This window comes from Lolium perenne, chromosome 6 (genome assembly GCF_019359855.2).
Source record: "Lolium perenne isolate Kyuss_39 chromosome 6, Kyuss_2.0, whole genome shotgun sequence".
NCBI classification, from domain to species: domain Eukaryota; kingdom Viridiplantae; phylum Streptophyta; class Magnoliopsida; order Poales; family Poaceae; genus Lolium; species Lolium perenne.
Window position 1 is genome coordinate 238,121,767 of NC_067249.2, and position 23,336 is coordinate 238,145,102.

Sequence of the window (23,336 nt, forward strand, 5' to 3'; positions counted from 1 at the left end):
TATATGCAAGAGCGAACTTTTCTTTTCCATCAACTCCATGGATACATAGCCACGCAGGAGGTTCTTAGTGTGTTGTTATACCAATCCATACTCTTCTGTATCTTGAGATATTAGAGTGAACCAAAGTAAAGCACACATTTCACTTGAGTAAATTTTTGAACACATGCGAAATTGGTGTGCCGGATCGCATCGTTGCACGGCACGGGGCGGGGGCTGCACGACCAGTAGCCTACGTCGTAGGGGAGGTCCTTGTCGAAGCAGCCGGGGTGGCCCGTATTGCACTGCGTAGAACGCTTTTGACATCGACAAGAGATCGCGCCACGAGAGACGGATCGTGAGGAGTCTGCCACGTACCACCCCATCAACCAGCGAATATGCGGCTCCGCATCGCTGAGGGGTATATGCACACAAGGTTGTTCGTGCTTGCCTTCATCTTCACTCGTCTGAGCTCCATGTGGAGGTGGGCTACCAGCCTTGTGAAGCAAGCAACGCTGATGATCAGCAGCCCAAGGAGACTTGTAATGGCCTCATTAAGTAGTGCGAATTAGGGCGTGTTTGGTTGCTAGAAGTTGCTCGTGCGTGAATGAAAATGAGATTTGTATGTATGTTGCAATTGATTTAGAACTAAGCTAATTCTTGATCATCGAAAACTAATTGATCCGATTGATCATGTACATATTATGAGAGTAGGTCACATTGTAATACAACAGTCAAGTACATACCTAAGAATGGCCGGATCGAATCATGGGAGTTCACGCATCAACCATGCAGTCATACGAGAATGGCCGGATTAACCATACAGCTGATTGAGTCACAGAATACAGTCAAGTACACCTAGTCACATACGGAATCAGAAAGAAACAATACACATAGCTGAGAGAGAGAACAGTGCGAGGAGGAACCAATTAACGGAGAGTTCATTCAGGTGCACAGTACGCCTCGCGGACACGGCGCTCGGCCTCACCGGAATCAACACAATACTACGTTACACGAGGGATCAGTGTGAGGCGACGAGCTTGGGCCCTCGGCCGGCGAGCGCGGCGAGCGGGCCGATGGCGAGGGAGTTGATGTAGGTGCATGGCTCGGTGCAGGCCGATGCGTTTCGCTTGTCAATGAACTTGTCGGCGCCGTCGGGCCCTCCCATGATGGCCCCGGTGAGCTCGTTGGGGTTGGGCCTGTCGGGCGCGAACCAGTCGCCGAAGCTCATGCCGCAGTTAACCACCGTCCCTGGCTTGAGCACGGGGGTGGATGCTCCCCGGTGGTGCGGCTGGGTGGGCGGGTTGACCCCGAAGCCGACGACGTAGGACCTCCCCATGGGGTTGGCCCCGAGCAGGTAGTCCATCTGCTGCTTGGCGAACTCCCTGAGCCTCTCCGGCTTGATGGGCGTGTCCCCGCACATGACCTTCTCGCCGGCGCGGTGGAGCCAGTCGGCGTAGACGACGAAGAGGAAGGCGGTGCCGGTGACGTACTGCGAGTTGGCGCCGTCGCGGAGGTGGATCATGCCGCCCGGGGTGATGAAGACCTGGTGGAAGGGGGTGTCGGGCAGGACGGCGCAGACGAAGTTATCGGCCTGCGTCTTGAAGCTCTGCAGGCCGCCGCTGGCCGTCATGTTGAGCTCGGCGAGGAGCACCTGCGCGCCGGGGTACTTGAGGTCCCAGCTGAACTCGGCCACGCTGGAGGAGATGGCCTCGTGGCTGATGAAGTCGGCGTACACCTGCCGCTTGGTCGCCATGTAGAGCCACGTCGCCGCCCACAGCAGCTCGTCGTTGTAGCCGGAGTAGGAGCAGTAGAACGGGCACTCGCCGTCGTACGTCTTCAGGTGGCTCTTGCCGAACTGGTACAACTGCTCATTCACACAAGAACAAAATATATTATGTTTCGATCAAACACCGTACATGCATTGCATGCCGCCACACCAAATTAAAATTAACATGGTTAATTATTACGTACCAGCTTGGCCTTGTTGATGAGGCGGCGGGAGTAGGCCTTCTCGTTGCGGAAGACAAGGGAGGCGGCGGCCAAGGCGGCGGCAGTCTCGGCGGCGATCTCGGTGCCGGGGGTCTTGTCGTCGATCTGGTAGAGGGTGCGGGGCGTGTTCATGTTCTCCGGCCGGACCCAGCACTGGTGGTCGAGGTTGGGGTCGCCCACCTGGACCCACATGTGGTTCTTCTTCGTGGCGCACTTGAGGAAGTAGTCGGTGCCCCACTTGATGGCGGCGTGCACGTTCTTCAGCTCGCCCGTCTTCTGCAGCTCCGGCTTGAACGCCAGCGCCGCCCACGCCAGCGTCGTCACCGTGAACGCAAGGGGCAGGCCGTACTTCACGTTGTCGCCGGCATCGTAGTACCCGCCGGTGAGATCCACCTGACCATGCATTGGATCGAATTCACTCACCACGTCCATATATACAGGAGAAATGCATGATTTTTTTTGTTATTTTAGGGAAAGAAATGTTTGAGTTATGCATGCACAGCTGCTTGAAACACATGCATGCACGTGTGTTGACATGATTTCGACCTGACATTGCCTGCTTCGTCTTTTTATCGAAAATTGTCTTGGTTGGTTACTGCACAATTTGTACATACAGTATAATTGCAAGACGAAAATAAATTAATCGAAAAGATAATTACTAGTCATTTCGTCAATGTTTTAGCTAAAGCACTCAATGGGCAAACATTTACATGTGGTGCAAATGCCAATAGTCCACATTTATTAGAGCTGTTATATCTCCATGAATCATGCATGATCCTTTGATAACGTATGCCATGAACACTCCACATTTACATGCATTCATTCATAATTTCATATGAATCCTACAGACACGCACACACAGATATGATGAACCAAACCAAGAAGCTACACTAAAGAAATTTAGAGAGAGAAGTGAGCAAGATGAACGGCGGCAATGCATATATACGTACATGGGCGAGCTTGCCGTCCTCCATGCCGGAGTCGCCGCGCCATTTGATGCGGTTGTTGTGCGGCAGCTTCCCGGACCGCTGCGCCTCCAGGAACATGATCGACTTGGTGAGCGCATCCTTGTAGTTGAATGAGGTACCGTGCGCGGCGACGTCGCCGGAGAGGACGAGCGCCGCGAGGACCAGCGCGACGGCACGGACGCCGCCGGTCGTCGCGGTGTGCTTCTTCTTCATAGGGGCCGACGCGAGGGAGGAGCTCGATGGCAAGGCGCGCGTGGGTATGCCGTATGGGAGGTGGGTCGGGAGGGAGAGGGAAGCTCGCTAAAAGGGGAGGGGTGCGCTTGCGTTTAGGAGGTTGCGAAGTGTTCGGCCCAGAATGGCTTCGGTTTCAGGCCGGTCAAGGGGAGGTCGCCTCTCGCGTGGTTAATTTCTCCTTCCGTGTCATGCATGGCAAAAACAACAGCAAAAACAGTTGAGTTTCTAGTCCTTGGAAGCTGGAACGTAACATGCTGAGTCTAAAACTGCCGCTCATAATTAAAACTAAAGCTATTACAAACAGGATTGCTCCGATTAGTAATAGGATGATCGCTAATAATCAGACTGCATTTATCAAGGGTCGCTACATTCTTGAGAGTGTAGTGGCGGCTCATGAGGTTATCCACGACGTTTATTCTAAGAAGCACACAGGTCTAGTTTTGAAACTAGATTATGAGAAGGCGTATGATCGTATTGATTGGGAGTTCCTGGATTCTATGTTGCAATCTAGGAATTTCTCTCCTAAATTTAGAATGTTGATTAAATCTGTTTTATATAAAGGTTCTTTTTGTGTTCGTATTAATGATTCTAATAGTTCTTATTTTGTTGCTGGTAAAGGCCTTAAACAGGGGGATCCCCTTTCCCCCATCCTATTAAACTACATTGCGGATGTGTTCACAAAAATTCTTTACAAAGCAGCCAGGAACAATCTTATCTCAGGGCTTATGCCTTCTGTTGTTCCTGGTGGTGTCATCAGCCTTCAGTATGCTGATGACACCATTCTTTTTCTCGAAAAAGATGTGGAGATGGCTAGGAATTTAAAATGGCTTTAAACTTGTTTTGAACAAATGTCGGGCATGCGCATTAATTATCATAAAAGTGATCTTCTTACTATTAATGTGGAAGAAGATGATGCTAGAGTGTTTGCTCAAATCTTTGGGTGTAAATTAGCAGATTTCCCTTTTATCTACCTTGGTGTGCCTTTGCATTTCTCAAAGCTAAAAAAGGAAGATTTATAACCCATTTTAGATAAGATCATTAAACGGATTGCCGGTTGGCGAGGCAAGCTGCTTTCTTACAAAGGCAGGCTGATCCTTTTACAAGCATGTGTTGCTAGCATCCCTATGTACTTGTTATCTTTCCTCAAATTTCCTAAATGGGCTATTAAAGCGATTAACTCACAAATGGCTCATTTCTTTTGGAATAATGTTGGGGATTCCCATAAATATCATCTGGTGAACTAGGATTTTGTATCCCGTAAAAAAGAATATGGGGGCCTTGGTATTCAAAATATGAGAGATTTTAATCTCTGTCTGTTGTCGTCTTGGATTAGGAGATATCATTTTGATAACAATAAAATTTGGAAAATGATTGTGGATTATAAGTATAATCTTTCTCCTAATATCTTTAATGCTAAACCTGTACACTGCTCCCCTTTTCGGAAAGGGGTTATGTGGGCTGCTTCATCAGCTAGGTTGGGTACAGGTGGAAAGTTGGTAATGGTAAAAAAGTTCTGTTTTGGGAAGATACATGGCTTGGTCATTGTTCACTTGCTATTCTTTTTTGGGATTTATATGTTATAGTTAATGAACAACAGTGTACAATTGCTGATGCATGGGACGGTTCTAATCTGAAGTTTACCTTTAGAAGAACGGTATCACAGGTCCTATATGATAGGTGGCTTGATTTGGTTGCCTTGGTGCAAACTGTTTCTTTTTCCGATTATGATGATTGCCCAATTTGGATGTTCCATCCCTCTGGTTCTTACTCGGTTCGATCTTTCTATGGCATTGTTAACAATGGTGGTGTGATTCCGATCCATACCCTAGCGGTTTGGAAACTTCATATTCCTCCTCGGATTCATATCATCTTGTGGCTGCTTGCAAACGACAAACTTTTGTCAAGAGATAATCTTGGAAAACGCAGACATGTGGATGATTCCACCTGCTTGTTTTGCAATGAGCTGGAATCATCTTCACATTTGTTCTTTGAGTGTGTAGTAGCTAGATACTTGTGGGAAATTATTTCTGACATATTTGGCAAGAAAATTGGGGACAGTTTTGAATCTATTGCTAGATGGTGGATTAGTGAAGATAATAATTCTGTCTTAAATATATTTTCCTCGGCTGTGCTCTGGACCTTATGGTCTACTCGTAATGCTATGTGTTTCCAGGGACTGAGTTGGCCAGGTGTCAAAGAGCTACTAAGAAAAACTGTTGTGTTGATCAGAAGCTGGCGCCTGTTGTGTTTGGACAAACACTCGTCCCTTCTAGATGCAAACCTGATGCGATTGGATCATCTTCGTGGGGAGCTCTTGCGGATAGCTTGGATATGAAATGTCTGCTTTTGGGGATGTTTGGCAAAGACCATTCAAGCCTCGACCGCCGCGAGAGCCGTTCCATGCTGGCACTAGGAGATAGCCTGCAGTGGCGGAGGCAGGAAAATATTTTAGGTTTGGCATAAATGAGAAATGCAAGACTCCAGAAGATAAATATTACTTTGTTCAACATGTACAATATAATTTCGCAATGTTAAAATAAATTGTTGTACTGAAAATACCTCACTAAATGTTATCTGAGTTTCACTCTTCATTGAGATCCTCTTTCCCTTGACCAACTATCAGATCATGAACATGTTTTTCCTCTTCACTCTCTGCCTTAGGATGATGAGTTAGGTTGAGCTGCTAGCGTCACATACTTTGGCAAAAAGGCTTTTTATGTATGTACAAGAAAATCACGGGAGACAGCCAGGGTAAAATCAATCAACTGATCATTGAGAGCACTATAGCAGATTTTGTACTGGAGCTTATTTCAGTCAGATTGGTTTCTGAATTCGAAGTCCAAATTTAGTTCCGAAATCAAATACAGTACCTTGCATTAAGTATTTGGTGTTTTTCTTCCGCGCCATATCCTTCTTCGCCCAGTCGCCGGTCACGGCCTCGTCTCGTTGGCCGGCGGTCGCGGTTTTGACTGCTTCCGCTCCGCATAATCGCCATCGGTTTGTGAGTAGGCGGCAGGATTCGGTCTTCGGTGTTGTATCATCATGTGGCGATCGGTTTCTAACTCTTGATGCCAATGAGCGTACAGGTACAGCCCAAGTGATCTACCGATCAGGCCCAACTGATCCCAGGCCCAACACGGGGGAAACCACTTACCGGTTCGATCTTTTCCAGCTCGCCAAACAGCACCGATGCGCTGATTCCCATCGATGGAAGCAATCAGTACTCAGCAGAAGAGAAACCTGAAGCATATCTGCATATATGTACATAATATTAGCGTCAAAATTTAGGTATGGCGGCCGCCAAACCTCGCCATATAGCTAGCTCCGCCTCTGATAGCCTGTGAGAAGTTAGTGTTAATGGTGTTTGCCATTTGGTTCCCCCCCAGTTATGTAATGCTCATGTGGCTATCTCCAGATGGTGCCTCCCAGTTTTTTTTTTAGTTGTAAAACTATGCCTTAACTGTTGAGTTTTGAGTTCACAACTCGTTGGATCCTTGTGACTTTTGGTTGCATTTTAATGGAACCTGGGGGTTTCACCCTTTTTTATCTAAAAAAAAACTGGCGCTCACGAAGTACTCTGCAATTCCTGGCAATGTGCAGCTTTAGGTAGCTAAAGTCTACAAGAATTTCAAACTAAGGTTTAGAAAATTTTGAATTTTATATGCCACTACACGACATGCAGCAATCATTCAGCTGGTTAGACATGCCATTAGTTGTTCTCGTTATTCAGTTCTCATATATATTATAGGAGTAATACATAGATTGCTTTTTCGCGCTTACTGCTTCAACCCCAAATCTGGCTTGGTATTGAAAATTTGATCTGATCGTTAGTGAACTATTTGAACTTATAAAGTGGCACAAGCATTATAGGATTAATATTGTAGGAGTATAGATTCCTTTTTCGCGCCTACTGCTTCAACCCCAAATCTGGCTTTTAAAATTTGATCTGTTCGTTGGTGAACTATTTGAACTTATAAAGTGGTACAAGCATTACTTTGTCACGGATTATTCAATATATGTGTTAGTATGTGGAAAAAAAATATTCACCTAATATTACTGCTAAACATACCTTGATAACCTATTTTATTTTGGACTTAATACATCCTGATATGCTACATCTTATTTGAGCTAGCCAGTTCGCCCCCTCTATATATACCCCAATCGTGGCTCCGTCCCTGTTGGCAACAAGCAGCTGGCTCAGGCAATATACAACGTCTCCCGCGGTAGCGCAGGCGCCACACCGTGCCGTGCAACGGCACAACATTGTGCACTCAGGTAAGTCTGAGTGCGCGCACCGCAATAGGCCGTGCACCATCGGCTTTTGGTTTTCTCTAATGTCCCAGCTGTGTGCTGAATTTCGAAGTATTTGACCATCTAAAAAGCATACTCATCTCTCATGTAGAGTTCGAATCGACTGGGAAGCTCTGGCTTATATAGAGATAGAGAGATGCATCATCCATCTACGCCCCATTCACATTTTTATGGCTAATTAACGACTTAACGAGCCAAGGCAGAGCATCTCTGTGATCACATATGCATGCATCTTGCGTGGCCTAGGCAGCTTCCAAACAAGTTAGTGTCATGATTAACTGGCGTGTTCAGTATTGATCATTTTAAAGATGTGCTTTGCCGATTCAGTTACATGTGCCTGAAGCATGATATGCATCAATAAGTGTATAATCACGCTTAAGCTATATTTACCACAAATATATGGAACTATTAACCATGTACTTATGGACTCAGACTGGTAACCGAAATTTCCACTGGTCACGTATTCAAGTTTTGTTGGACCATGCTCCTATACTGATAATCACCGGAGCGCTAGACCACCGTGCAAACGTCAAATAAAATTCGAACTTGGGTGGCTGCATCGAGATGGTTTTCTAATCTATTATATACTAAAAGCACAATACAGAGGTTTAAAATAGAGGCACTACGTTGATCCACATCATCGGAATTATTTTAACGGTTAGATATGTAATTTCAATGGATAAGATTTAGAACAATTACGTAACATACATGCCCACATGTTTTATAGACATACACTTTAACATTTACGTGACACCCTTCCTAGGAAAGAAAATTAAAAGGAGTAGCCTGGAAATGGTTATAGTAAAAGCACTATCACGTGATCTTTAAAAGGAAAAAATCACCATGGCTATTACACGTGAAAGGAGAAGTTGAAATTGGCTTTCCGTTAGGATGCTAATCTGAACTAAATGTATGTCAATAAATTAGAGGTTAAAAACATTTAGATTTTGACCGGAATGTATAGTGACCAAATATATAACTACTATATTAAAGCTTAACTGACTCGATTTTTCTCATAATTTTGGGGTTCTGCTCGGAATTAACATGCGATTCTCTTGTGTGTAGTTTGGGGGTTCTTTAGCGTTTTGGTGTTTCTCTGAACCAATAGCAGTGACCTGACTGACCTCGCCGCTTTGACTATTTCCTCTCCTCGCCAGGACCTATCTAGAAAATTCGTTCCCCTTCCTCTCTCCCGATCCCTCCCGTTTCCTTCCCACGTCTCATACAATTGTCTCTTTCCATCAGAAAAAATATTGCCACACCACGGGCCGGAGATTTGCGGTGGTAGGGAGAGACAAAGCAGGTGGTGACCACGGTGAGCGGTTGCCGGTGTAAAGAGAGGGGGTCGTAGGTGGCCGGCGGCCGGTGGCGGGAGGGGATGCAACAACCGAACTTGATGATGGGGAGAAGGTCTTTGATGGCTTCGACGCCAAGCAGCAGTAGCCGGTGAGGCCCAATCCTCCTCATCCCTACCCCATTTGTCAACAGCACCCACACAAGCGACAGCGCCATCCTCCTCTTCCATCTCGGGCACAGCGGCACGGCGGCACGACGGTACAGGACACCGAGCAAAACCGATGGGAGCAGCTTGCGCAGGCGGACGAGGGAACCCGAGAGCGATGATGGAGGCGGACCATGACGGAGACGGGCCTGGCGTTCGTCGTGCAGCCGGGGTCTGATGGCAAGCGGCGGCACGACGACCGCGAGCGCTTTCCCAACGTCGGCCAGGCCTTCTCCTCCACCGGATCTCCAGAGAGAGCTGACGGTGCCGCCTTCACATCCACCAGCAGCCGTGGTCGGGTGTATGCTCCTCTTTCCCCGCTACTCATCTCATCCCCTTCCCTCCTCCCAAGTTTTTTCTCGGTTATTCTCACTTCTTCTCCGTGAAAAGAACCATTCTCGCACAGAGCAGCTACTAGCCTACTACCGTCTCCCTGAACATAGCCAGACAGGTGAGATGTGCAAGGTTCGCTATGGTTAACATCAGTTAGCTAATAACTGATAGTATTTTGATTTCTTTCTAATGTGATTGATAACAAATTCTCCCCTTCCTGAAGCAACGCTTTCACTTCTTTGATCAGCATTGCATAGCATGATCTGTTGGATTCTGACTTCGGATCATTTTCTCTGCATTACCATCCGATACAATGTACATCGGTGACTCTATTTCCAGTCCTCCGCTTCCGCACGCTGAAGCCTGAAGTGCCGCCGACGAGCTACAAGGTCTTTTCTGGATGTAACAACAGAGCGTGTGACCTCTAAATCTTTCTTTATAATGTTTGCACAGATTGATTAAACCGAGATGAATCAATTCCCTTTCTAAGTTATTATGTACATCACTTTCCTTTTCAACATACCAATTAATGTATATATATATATATATAATATGTATTTCAAGTGCAGCTGATAATTTTGTGCACACATGTATTTTAAGCGCGCAACAGATAATTTGTGTTCTTTACTTCGATAATTTATACTAATTTGTATTTATGTATGAGTCGCGGGGAAAAGCAGGATCTACCACAATTGTCATTTTCTCCATTGTTTGCTAATTGAATCTTCATCTTCTCTTCTTAACTGAAAACATGCTTTCAAAATCTTATTGAGACAATAGAAAGGTCGAGCATCATATGCATCAAATCTGTGGTGACAAGAAATGTAGAATGCATACTAATTATCGTTAACCCTTTGACCACACCCTTATGTACATTGTGCTTACTTATCATGTTCTATATTGTTTTTTAAAAGAGCATGGCTGACAGATGCTTTACATGCAGATACTTGAATGCAGAACCGTGGTTGAGACCACTTGCCAACCAAGTGATCAGGTTAGTGCCTTATGTAAAGCACTTGGCATTCACAGGATGTACAATAGCTGCACAATCATTCTCAAAATTAACTGGTCTGTGACACCAGGAGCAGCAAGGTCGATGCCTTCTTTCGGAGCACGAAGTTCAGCTTTATTAGCATCCATGCAATTGGCAAAGGTGCGGGCAACCAATAAGATAACGCCGCAATCTGAATTTGTAGCCACTGCACCGACGCTGGCTTCCAGAGTTGCTGTAGAAAAGTAAGATGAGTAAGGTCTCTGATACTGGACATAGATTGTAAGTATGCTTACCATGATAGTGTGCTTCTATGACCGCCCTTGATAGTTACAGGAAACTGTAAAGTTGTCGGCTTAAATTCCAGACTATCTTTTAGGTGCGTTCCGATAGTTCATGTAACAAAGATAACCCACGATTTGATCATACATCTGAATCACAACTACATGAGCTATGAATGTGGAGCCAAAATTATTAACTTATGAAGATAAATAGAAATCATTTTGAAAATTTCTGCGGAAGTGACCTACCCTACTATACAACTGCAACTGGTCGTGGGTAAGTTATATGAACATATTAATTATTTAAGAACAAATCTTATTTCAGAGAAACATGCCTATTGTGTTTTCAAGACCTGAAAAGCATGCAGGTTTCACATTTGACAGGCTTATTTAATTCATCAAGATTAGACTATCCGTGTGTTTTATTATATTATGTAGTTGTACCAGTGCATGCTTAATGCTGTAGACAACATGTGTATGCAAAACTCGAATAGATAAAGATTTATGTTGTCCTTGCTAGATGAACTGAACGTAATTTTCTTGCTCCTTTTCTTTTACCCTGAATATTTCTAGCCATGAATGATTTCTAAAAATCAGTCGATTCATTAAATTAATAATTCATTCTTATCGATATGAAAAGGCGTTCACCATTCATTGCTAATTTTCAGTTGTAGATTTTTTTCATCTACATCTCAGCTCGGCCTTAGTCGCATGAACAAAAGCATTGTTAATAGTTTTTTCTTCTTACTAAACACAGCCTAGGATCTCCTCAAACGGATTGATCAGTAGAATATAAAGGCGCAAGTTCCGGATCTAATTCTTCAGACCAGTAATGCAGAAATATCTGCTAATAAATAATTCCTACGAAGAGCTACAGAAATAGCTATGTGAGAAAGCTATGGGTATTTATTGGTCCCTATCAATCTATTATACATTGTACAAAGATTTCCATATTAAATAACCTGAGTACATGCCCTCACTGGAACTTAACTGGGATGTAGTACCGCAAATATGAACTAACTTTTTCATGATTTAGAGTATTATTTATAAATAAATATACTACGCTTGTTTTACCACTACAATATCCTGTAGGTGATCTCTGTGTTAATACTTGCTCAACTGAGATAACACGCGCATCTACAAATCTGAATTTTTCACAGCAGGTATGACACAGCAGATATTTTTCAAAATGGCAAACTTTGAAATGCACACAACTTCATGTTAAAGGTAGATACTGCAACAATTCAGCCAAGTATCTAGAGTCCAATTTATTTGATTGCTTGAGGAATTAAGGTAACACGTTTATGTATCAAGGTTTGTTCCTTTCTTTTTTGTCTCAGATAATCAACTTAAGGCATTCGAGATAGTGAATAGATTTCCGTACTATTAAATTAAGAACTACTTATTTTTTTCAATTTCGTTACAGATAGTCAACAAATTTTGTTTATTGCACGTTGCTTCTATGGATGTCAATTGCTAGCTACATCAAATGTATTGGCTAATCAGAAAAGTTTGCGGGTATTGGCTAAGAAAATTTAAAGCTTTATTGGTGAGTGGAGATGTGGATGTCTCTCTGTAAAAACATCTTCCTCTTTGAACCGTCACTTGGTGATTGGAAACAAAAACTCAAATATGTCGAGCTGCATAAATATTGTTCTTCTATAGCTACGGTAGGTTCAATATTTCTGTCGGATCATGATCAGTTTATCTGAGCAGCGGTGCATACATTTTTGTGTATACACATTTTTAGCTATGCTTGCTTAACATTCAAGGGTTTTTTATTGACACATTTCTTACTTGCATGCCTACTAAGTTGCTTTTCAGATGGTACAAGTGTGAGATTGAACTGAGCTTTTGCCATTCACAAAGACTCTAATGTGCTTCCATACATCGAGATAATGATGTAACATGATTTTGTCCTGGTGTTTGAGATTCGTGTTGCATGTCCAACTGGTATTATTCAAGGCTGAAATGTAATGTACTAATCAACAACTATTACTTCTATACTGTATGGTTCATTTTTCTAACTAAAGTATTTACACAATGATATTTTGCAGCTGACTCCAACATACGGTGAAACAATTTCAGGACACCATGATCAAAAGGCTTTGTCGCCATCATCGTTTAGATTGCTAACAACTGAGTACTTTCTCAGCCAAGGGAACATCTATTATGCAAATGAATATTAGGTTTACTGGATCAAGATGATGTAACTTCATGTAAGAGAACATTTTTATTTTCCTTCCTACCACTTCTAAAAGATTATCGGTCCATGTTTTTTTTAATAAGAAGTTCTATAGTTGTTTGCTCAAATATGTAGCGAGCTTACTCTTATGTGACATCACATTGTCAGTTAAAGTCTATATGTCATTCTTATGTTTCCTTGATATTTTGTTTGAATGATATCAGTAATAAATTCAAATTGCATGCTACAAATACTGCCGCACGATCGTATGTAATAGACCTCTGAGTAGCTGCAAGACTGTATCGTTCTGCTAATCTACCATTTGATCACATAATGCGCCCCCTATTGCAAATCGTATTATATGTATGCCCATGGGAATATCATCGCACCTTTTGAGTAATAAAGCCTCCTTTTTCGAAAAATAGGAATATCATCGCTGAGAGCGCATTGCAATTCTGTTGCGCTGAAATTTGTTCAATACATATTGAATTTTCTCAATGCTACAAACTGGGAACACTCTAAACGATCCTGCTGGAAGCACAAGCTGGAAAAAAAAATCCTGCTAAGCACATCTCAACCATTTTTGTTAGGTTGTCATCTGCCGCCGTTGTTGGGCTTCTCCATAGCCGTCGCTGGGCTGTTGACGTGTCTTTCTCACTTGGTTGTTGCTGCCGACGCAGTGGCGGAGCAGGAAATTCGTATTGGCTAGCAAGTCACATGTTATACTTAGACCTACAAATCAACAAATTAACTAATTAAGCACTGTCCTCTAATCACAATTGGGGGAAATAACAAAAGGATAATATTACGAAAACAAGGTTGAACCCCACCTATGGAAGAAAGAAAAAAGATAAATAAGACTACAACACTCGGAATGCACTCACAGTCTAGAACTCTGAATTTTGCACGCATAATTTTGCAGTTGATTGGTTTACACAATGTGTTCTTTTGATGGTTCATTAATAATTTTATTTTTCTGTGATCCACCGATTACTAAGATACTCCACCACCATCCACATCCAAGTAGAAATCAAAATGGATCTGCCATATAAAAACAAAACGACACAACAGCTTAGTCTTAGAAAAATCAGAACACATCAACTCTAAAAGGACAAACTAATCAACTCGACCCAAAAATATTTACCACGGTAAAATTACCATCAAAGAGCCACAATATGGCGCGGCGTGCCGCCGCGCCGTTCATTGCTAGTAAAACTAATACCCGTACTGAAAGAATTGCAGAGCACAAAGTTGATCTAATCAATATAGGGAAGGACAATTGAATTCACGCTTTGTTTAAAATACAACAGCTGGCACGATATATGGTCTATCGGCATACAAGCCGACATGCTGAGCGCTCTAAGATGACCGTCAGCATACACGTAGGTATACAAGGGATTTTTTGAACAGACCATCGGCAAAATCTTGTCGTCTGCATGCATGCATTTATGCAAAGAGTGCCCGTCGAAAAGCTATAGCCGTCGACATAGATTCTTGACATGTGACAACGCAGTTCTGCAATACTGATGGAAGTTTGGCAGCGGTAGGTGTATGCCAATAATTCGATGACCACATTAGAGGCCCTCGGCATATACAACGGTAAGAATTTTCTAAAAATTTAATCTGACCAATATATTTATCCACGTACATATCATGTGGCTTCAAAAAATGGATTTGCCGCTCTGTTTAAAACACAAACATATGGCACAATATAGGGTTGGCCTACATATATGCAGGCATGTTGAGCGCTCTCAAATGGTCATCGGCAAAACCTGGTCCTCACCATAAAGCTGGGTTTTATGGAAGAGAATGTCGGCATACGTGCCGTTATGTCAGGGGTGCCCGTCAACCAAACCATTGCCATTGACATGGGTTCCTGTCACGTGGAGTGGTAGGTGGACGACGAAGGTCATCGGTAGAACCTGGTCCTCGCCATAATTGTGGGTTTTCTTGAAGAGAATGTCGGCAGACGCCAAGGGTGTCCGTTAGCAAAGCCATAGCCATTGACGTGGGTTCCTGTCACGTGAAGTGGTAGGTGTACGACGAAGGCCACATTAGAGGCCCTCAGCGACATAACCTTTTTTTTACCTTTTTATTTTAATTTTATTTCCCGGTACTTATTACGCGGGCCACTATGCTAGTTTGGTTAAAAAGGTATGGGAGACACCTGTCTCTGGTCTGAATCCCATTCACAGGTGGAATAACACATTGCGCTATGCATATATACCTTGGTGGATATGGGTGAGATATATAACAGGGCGATTGAAAGGTGAGAACTCTTCTTATCATCGGTTATGGATGAGATTGAAGCGATCGAAGATGTGAGACCAAAAACGACGCAAGAGATTGAACTGAAAAGGCAATCCAACGCTAAGTTAGCCGGACAACTGTACAAAGGGGAACTCAAGTGGTAACAATGATCAAAGGCCCAATTCATTTTGGAAATAGATTTGAATGCGAAATACTTTCATAGTGACACTAATGGTAGGCACATGAAGAAACTCATTGATTCTCTAGTACATGATAAGGTATGATTGAAGGACACAATCAGCTCAGACTATTATAAATGTTAGTTTGGGGATCTAGAGGAAAGTAGCTTCTCGATGGATGAAACCCGTGCTGATGACATTCCTCAAGTTTTCGATGAGGAAAATGCCCTTCTTACTGCAACGCATTCCGAGAAGGAAGTGAAGAAGACATTTTTTCAGATGTAACACAATAAGGCACTACGTCCGTATGGTTTTCCCAGAGAGTCCAGCAGACTCGATGGAGCTTTTGGGTGCTCTCCATGCTGGACAACTTCAGCTTTTTCATCTTATTTCAGTGTGATAATTTTATTGATAAATATTAATGAAGGAGAAAGGATTCAGAAATATAAGCAGAAAGGATTCAAAAAGGCCCTTCATCAGCCACGAGGCCATCTTCTCCAGCGTGGCCGAGTTCAGCTGGGACCTCAAGTATCCCGACGCACAGGTTCTCCTCGCCAGCTCAACATGACGGCCAGCGGGGGCATGTAGAACTTCAAGACGCAGGGCGACAACTTCGTTTGCGCCGTGCTACCACTTCCCCACACCCCCTTCCACCAGGTCTTCATCACCCCGGGAGTTCGCCAAGCAGCAGATGGACTACCTGCTCGAGGCCAACCCCATGGGGAGGTCCTACGTCATCGGATTCGGGGTCATTCCGCCCATGCAGCCGCACCACCACGGAGCCTCCACCCCCGCGCTCAAGCCCGGGACGGTCGTCAACTGAGGCATGAGCTTCGGCGACTGGTTCGCGCCCGATAGGCCCAATCCCAACAAGCCCATTGGGACCATCATGTGTAGGCCTGACGGAGCCGACAAGTTCATCGACAAGCAAAACGCCTCGGCCTGCACTGAGTTGTGCACCTATATCAGTGGGGGCTCCTATTCACCGAGCTGGTCGGTGGCAGCGAACCCACCGCACACCCCCCCGGGCGTATATGGGCTCGGCCCATTAAGCTGATCGTCCGCACACCCCAGGCGGGAGGCACTGGGCTGGCCCAGTAACTTTTCTCTCCTTTCTTTCTTTTTTCTTCTGCTATTTCATTTATGTTTTGCTGAATATAAACAAAATTTGAATCTAAACTTTTTGAAAATTTGAACAAATTTAGAAACTGAACATTTTTCGAATTTCAATATTTTCGCATTTGAAATTTTTTGAATAGATTTCAAATTTGAACGGTTTTCAAATTTAAACTGTTTTCAAATTTGAACGGTTTTCAGATTTGAATAGTTTTCAAATTTGAACATTTTTTAATTTAAACATTTTGTTTATATTTTCGCATTTGAAAATATGTTGAACGTATTTCAAATTTGAACGAACGGTTTTCAGATTTGAACGGTTTTCAAATTTGAACAATTTTGAATTTAAACATTTTCTCAATTTGAACAATTTTTAAAAATTAAAATTTGCGAATCTCAAAAAATATGAACAAAACCGAAAACAGAAAATAGAAAAGAAAAACAGAAAAAGAAGCCATAAAAGAAAAAAGAAAAGGAAAAACGAACTAATACAGGCTAAACAGACACAAATGGGCCTAGCCCATACCCAACCAGGGGGTGTGCGGTGGCAGGCAGCCACCGACCTGGTCGGTGTATAGGTTTTGCCCCTATATCCGCTCCCTCGCCATCGTCCTGCTCGCTGCACTCGCCGGCCGCGGGCCCAAGCTCGTCGCCTCACATTGATCCCTCGTGTATGTATGAACTCTGTGTTAATTGATTCCTCGATCGGACTGTTTTCTTTCTCTTTTTTCTTTTTTGCGAATGGACTGTTTTCTTTAGTTCGCAGCTAGTATCTGTATTGCCTCAGCTTATTTGTGATCCATATGTGATTTAGGTGTGTACTTTGTATTACTATGTGTGACTTAATCTCATCATAATCTGCATATAACCAATCTTACCAATTAGTTCTTGATGATGGAGAATTAGCTTAGTTCTTAATTAAACTCCATCCTACTTAGAAATTCCAACTACAACAAATCATTAGACGAATCAAACGGCGAGGGACCATTTTTCTCGGTTGCAATCTACTTGCAAATTGTAATACAAATGGCGCACAAATCACAATACAAATCTAATGATCCTCATGTGGATCGAGCTCTAAGTTAATTCTCGATCGATGGAGAACTAGCAAAACCATATCTCACTAAGGGTTCGGTTGAGCACATGTTTGTTCTCCCGGGCTCTAGTAAGGCTGAAATAAAAATAATAAAATTGTATCTAAAAGTTTCATGAAAATTTGAATTTATATTCGCAAAGAGCATCGTGAACATCCGAACAAAACAAAAGACATGCCCAAGCCACATTTTCATCACGCACAGGCAACTTCCGGCAGACCAAAATTGAAGAAAAAAGAAAAAATCGGTGCGAGCAACCAAATACACCCTAACTCACACCTATGACTATGAGGCCAGGAGAAGTTTTCTTGCGCTGTTGATCATCAGCGCTGCTTGCTTCATGAGGCTGGTAGCCCGCTTCCATCGAGCTCACACGAGTTAAGTGTGAAAAGGAAGGAAAGTACGCACAGCCTTGAGTGCATCCGTCAACAGTGAGGCCCCACTAGTTCGCTGGTTGATGGGGTGGTATATGGCGGACTGCGACACCATTGATGATCCGCCTCAGGTGGCGCAGTCCCTTGTCTATGTCAGAAGCGTTCTACGTAGTGCATTACGGGCAACCCCCGCTACTTCGGCCAGGACCTCCCCTAGTGCTGGTTGCACAGCGCCCACCCCGTGCCGTGCAACGTCACAACACACAAGTTTCCCATAGGTCACAAATTTACTCGAGTAAAATGTGTGCTCTACTTTGGTTCACTCTAATATCTCAAGGTACATAAGAGTATGGACTGTTATAACAACCACCCTGATAACAACAGAGTAAGAACCACCTGGGTGGCTCCGTATGCATGTAGCTGATGGAAAAGAAAAGCTCTCTCTTGCATATAGTATATATAGTGCTGATTATTCCCCTGCTTGCAATTCTTTTCGTTGGATCATCACGCTCCCATGATCATTGGCATCAACAGTGCATGGTGATAGTTAGGTCACGCCAATTGTTGAGAGATCATAATCTTAGTGTGCCAAAAAATATCAAAGTATCTATTTTTATTTGAGGCGGAGATGTATTTCTATCTCTTACTTAGTGGTGACAGGTGAGGATTAATATATTTAAATCATGCTTCACAGCTTCATGTATTTTATAGTCTGACTAATAGTTAACATGCACACATATATTAAATCATGTTTCTTAAACATAAGGCTTTGCAGCACAGCTTAAAATTAATTAAGCCACACACGGTAGAAGTACAAGGGTGCTGAACATAGCTTACAGAAACGAAAATAGGTCAACAGAAAGAAACAGGAGAAGCCTAATGCAAAGCACCGAAGAACAGGGAAGCTAGCCAGAGCTCTGCTGCCATCGAACTTCAAGACGTTGCTTAGGAACTGCCCCAGACGGAGAAAGCCACCTGCTTCCAAGACGGGATGAACTGGAGATGCAAAGGAGTAACACCGATCCGGGATCCGATACGAAGGAATAGCCCGCACGCAGGAAGGGAAAGGAGAACCGGGCCTTGACGTCGCTCATGCCGGGATTGCTTCCGGAGGGGAACCCTATCCCCTCGCCCAGGCTCGTGGGCGCCGGACCGCCGGAAAGCAACACCGCCATGAGCACCACGCCAAGGAACCACCAAAAAAGATGCCTGCAGCAAAACGGGCCCAAGAACTTCCTCGAGGCCAAGATCAAGGGCCACACCAAGCGCCGCCGAGCAACACACGACCAACTCGCCAAACACATGGAGAACCTCGTCCCAAGGCAATGGCTTCAAGAAGCTCACGACACCGAGGCGCCGCCACTGCCCGGCCCAGGGGCCTAGGGATTTCACCCGAGACGCTGCCTGTTGACGGAGACCACCACGAAGCCTCCAGGGAGGACCGCGGCGCCCATAGGCGTCACCGTCGTCGGGCTCGACAAGCCAGCCAGGGCTTTCGCCCGGTTCCACAGGTGGGCGGAACCCATGCGCGTTGGATCCCCAGCCACAGATCGGGCGGCCGAAGGCCGACCCCACCCAGATCTGGCGGAGAGGGAGAGGCGGAGAGGAGATCAGGTCACCGGCCTCCAGATCTGACGATAGGGCGCCGAAGCCACCCGGACGACCCTACCCATCCACCCGCCGCCCTGGAGCACAGGGCACCCTCCGGGGAAAAGCACTGGAAGGCGCCACCCCTGGACCACGGCCACTCCAGAGGAGCAGCTCGGAGCAGAAGGAGCCCGCCAAATGTCTTCGTCAGCAGCGGCGAGCCCGGCGCGGAGGTCCTCCACCTATCACCGCGCGGGGAGCCAAGGGCCCAGATCCCCGCCGCCTCCTTCACCGGCGCCGCGAGCTTGGCCCGGTAGCGCCTCTAGGGGCGACGAGGCGGTGGGGTAGGAGGGAGAGGGAAGGTGGTGGCAGGATTTAGGGTTACGCCCCCTGTCGCCTGGAGGAGGCGACAACTTATCGAAAAGAAACATGTACACTTATAACTATGTATCATCTGAGATCGATCTTGTACAACTGTAAACATCTAGCAGTCGTGATTTATCTAGCAATAGCTCTACCGGTTACAATATATTTAACTACAATTATGCATATTTAATGGATATCTAGTATGGTGAGAGTAGGCTTTGTAGGGTACACAAATTCAAGCTCATTATAAACTCAACTAACAAAACATGACAAAAAGGTGCCCGTTAGAGCATCTCCACTAGCCCCCCATTCGGTCTCCGGCAAAGCTCGCTATGCATTGGCCGCCTCCTCCCTTCTCTTCCGCCACGACAAGGACTACCCTGGCGCGCAGGTGCTCCTCGCCGTGCTCAAGCCCGGGACCGTCGTCAACGCGGCATGAGCTTCGGCGACTGGTTTGCGCCCGACTGGCCCAAACCCCAACGAGCTCACCGGAGCCATCATGGGCGGGCCCGACGGCGTTGACAAGTTCATTGACAAGCGAAACACGTCGACCTACACCGAGCTGTGCACCTACATAAACTCCCTCGCTATCGGCCCACTCGCGGCGCTCGTCGGCCGAGGGCCCAAGCTCGTCGCCTCACACTGATCCCTCATGTACGTATGTAGTACAGTGTTGATTCCGCTGAAACACCGTGTCCCCTGGTCGAACGAACTCTGTGCTAATTGATTCTTCGATCGGACTGTTTTCTTTGGTTCGCAGCTATCTGTATTGTCTCAGATTATTTGTGATCCGTATGTGACTTAGGTGTGTACTTCACTGTTGTATTACTATGTGTGACTTAATCTCATCATAATATGTATATAACCAATGTTAGCAGTTAGTTCTTGATGACGGAGAATTAGCTTAGTCCTTAGTCAACTCAATCCTACTTAGAAGTTCCAGCTATAACAAATCATTAGACGAATCAAATGGCGAGGGACCCTTTTTCTCAGTTGCAATCTACTTGCAAATTACAATACAGATGGGGCACAAATCGCAATACAAATCTAATGATCCTCATGTCCATCGAGCTCTATCCTAATTCTCGATCGATGGAGAACTAGCAAAACTATATCTCCTTAGGGTTCGGTCGAGCACATCTTTGTTCTCCCGGGCTCTAGTAAGGCTGAAATAAAAATAATAAAATGGTATCTAAAAGTTTCAGGAAAATTTGAATTTACATTCACAAAGAGCATTGTGAACATTGATGTCTACGCCCCCTCCTTTTCCTGTAGACAGTGTTGGGCCTCCAAAAGCAGAGGTTTGTAGAACAACAGCAAGTTTCCCTTAAGTGGATCACCCAAGGTTTATCGAACTCAGGGAGGAAGAGGTCAAAGATATCCCTCTCAAGCAACCCTGCAACCACAATACAAGAAGTCTCTTGTGTCCCCAACACACCTAATACACTTGTCAGATGTATAGGTGCACTAGTTCGGCGAAGAGATAGTGAAATACAGGTGGTATGAATGTATATGAGCAGTAGTAACGGCACCAGAAAATAGCTTGCTGGCGTGTGGTAAGTAAACATGCAGTAAAACAGTAAACAAGCAGCGATAATAGCAGTATTTAGGAACAAGGCCTAGGGATTATACTTTCACTACTGGACACTCTCAATATTGATCACATAGCAGAATAAATAGATAGAAGCTAGACTCTACACCCTCTTGTTGGATGATGAACACCACTAACTGTGTAGGATTACACGAACCCTCAATGCCGGAGTTAACAAGCTCCACAATATTCGATGTTCATGTTTAAATAACCTTAGAGTGCATGACAGATCAACATAACCAAACCAAGTACTAACATAGCATGCACACTGTCACCTTCACGCTACGAAAGGAGGCATAGATCACATCAATACCATCATAGCAATAGTTAACTTCATAATCTACAAGAGATCACAATCATAGCCTACGCCAAGTACTACACTATGCACACACTGTCACCATTACACCGTGCAGGATGAATAAACTACTTTAATAACATCACTAGAGTAGCACACAGATATATTGTGATACAAAACACATTGCAATCATAAAGAGATATAAATAAGCACTTCACTATGCCATTCATAACAGTGAATAAGTATTCTGTGAAATATAGCCTAAGAGACCCACACGGTGCACACACTGTCACCTTTACACACGTGGGACAAGGAGTCTCCGGAGATCACATAAGTAAAATCCACTTGACTAGCATAATGACATCTAGATTACAAGCATCATCATATGAATCTCAATCATGTAAGGCAGCTCATGAGATTATTGTATTGAAGTACATATGGAGAGATGAAAAACATAGCTACCGGTACAGCCCCGAGCCTCGATGGAGAACTACTCCCTCCTCATGGGAGACAACAGCGTTGATGAAGATGGCGGTGGTGATGATGGAGAAGCCTTCCGGGGGCACTTCCCCGTCCCGGCAGCGTGCCGGAACAGAGACTCCTGTCCCCCAGATCTTGTCTTCACGATGGCGGCGGCTCTGGAAGGTTTTTCGTACCGTAGCTTTTCCGTATCGAAGTTTTAGGTCGAGGGGCTTCTTATAGGCGAAGAGGCGGCGTCAGAAGGGGTCTGGGGCCACCAGACAATAGGGCGGCGCGGCCAGGGCCTGGGCCGCGCCAGCCCCATGTGTGGGCCCCCTGTGGCCCCTCTCTGGCGGCTCTCGAGTGTTCTGGAAGCTCCCGGGGATTCTAAGATGCTGGACGTTGATTTCCAATTCCGAGAATATTTCCTTACTAGGATTTCTGAAACCAAAAACAGCAGAAAACAGGAACTGGCTCTTCGGCATCTCGTTAATAGGTTAGTGCCGGAAAATGCATAAATATGACATAAAGTATGCATAAAATATGTAGATATCATCAATAATGTGGCATGGAACATAAAAAATTATCGATACGTCGGAGACGTATCAGCATCCCCAAGCTTAGTTCCTGCTCGTCCCGAGCAGGTAAACGATAACAAAGATAATTTCTGGAGTGACATGCCATCATAACCTTGATCATACTATTGTAAGCATATGTAATGAATGCAGCGATCCAAACAATGTAAATGACATGAGTAAATAATTGAATCATAAAGCAAAAACTTTTCATGAATAGTATTTCAAGACAAGCATCAATAAGTCTTGCATAAGAGTTAACTCATAAAGCAATAATTCAAAGTAAAGGTATTGAAGCAACACAAAGGAAGATGAAGTTTCAGCGGTTGCTTTCAACTTGTAACATGTATATCTCATGGATATTGTCAATGTAAAGTAATATAACAAGTGCAATATGCAAGTATGTAGGAATCAATGCACAGTTCACACAAGTGTTTGCTTCTTGAGGTGGAGAGAGATAGGTGAACTAACTCAACAATAAAAGTAAAAGAAAGGTCCTTCAAAGAGGAAAGCATCGATTGCTATATTTGTGCTAGAGATTTGGTTTTGAAAACAAGAAACAATTTTGTCAACTGTAGTAATAAAGCATATGAGTTATGTAAATTATATCCTACAAGTTGCAAGCCTCATGCATAGTATACCAATAGTGCCCGCACCTTGTCCTAATTAGCTTGGATT

General features: G+C 44.4%; 1 protein-coding gene and 2 long non-coding RNA genes across 4 annotated transcripts; 2 read left to right on the top strand and 1 right to left on the bottom strand.

Annotated features, from left to right (window-relative positions):
* Positions 1-747: 747 nt before the first annotated feature.
* Positions 748-3,243, bottom strand: LOC127305742 (endoglucanase 8). The gene is made up of 3 exons (XM_051336271.2): positions 2,919-3,243; positions 1,951-2,361; positions 748-1,843 (listed from the first exon to the last, which is right to left on the bottom strand). Exons 1-3 carry the CDS (start codon positions 3,147-3,149, stop codon positions 998-1,000), a joined length of 1,488 nt encoding a protein of 495 aa, XP_051192231.1. The 5' UTR covers positions 3,150-3,243; the 3' UTR covers positions 748-997.
* Positions 3,244-8,895: 5,652 nt separating this feature from the next.
* Positions 8,896-10,530, top strand: LOC127309255 (uncharacterized). Its single transcript, XR_007857060.2, has 3 exons — positions 8,896-8,927; positions 10,259-10,309; positions 10,398-10,530. It is a non-coding gene; the product is annotated as an uncharacterized lncRNA (long non-coding RNA).
* Positions 10,531-11,767: 1,237 nt separating this feature from the next.
* Positions 11,768-13,023, top strand: LOC127309254 (uncharacterized). Of its 2 annotated transcripts, XR_007857058.2 has the most exons (4): positions 11,768-11,880; positions 12,068-12,257; positions 12,412-12,560; positions 12,645-13,023. It is a non-coding gene; the product is annotated as an uncharacterized lncRNA (long non-coding RNA). The 2 variants fall into 2 exon arrangements; XR_007857057.2 differs by lacking the exon at positions 11,768-11,880 and having other exon boundaries at positions 11,912-12,257.
* Positions 13,024-23,336: the final 10,313 nt, after the last annotated feature.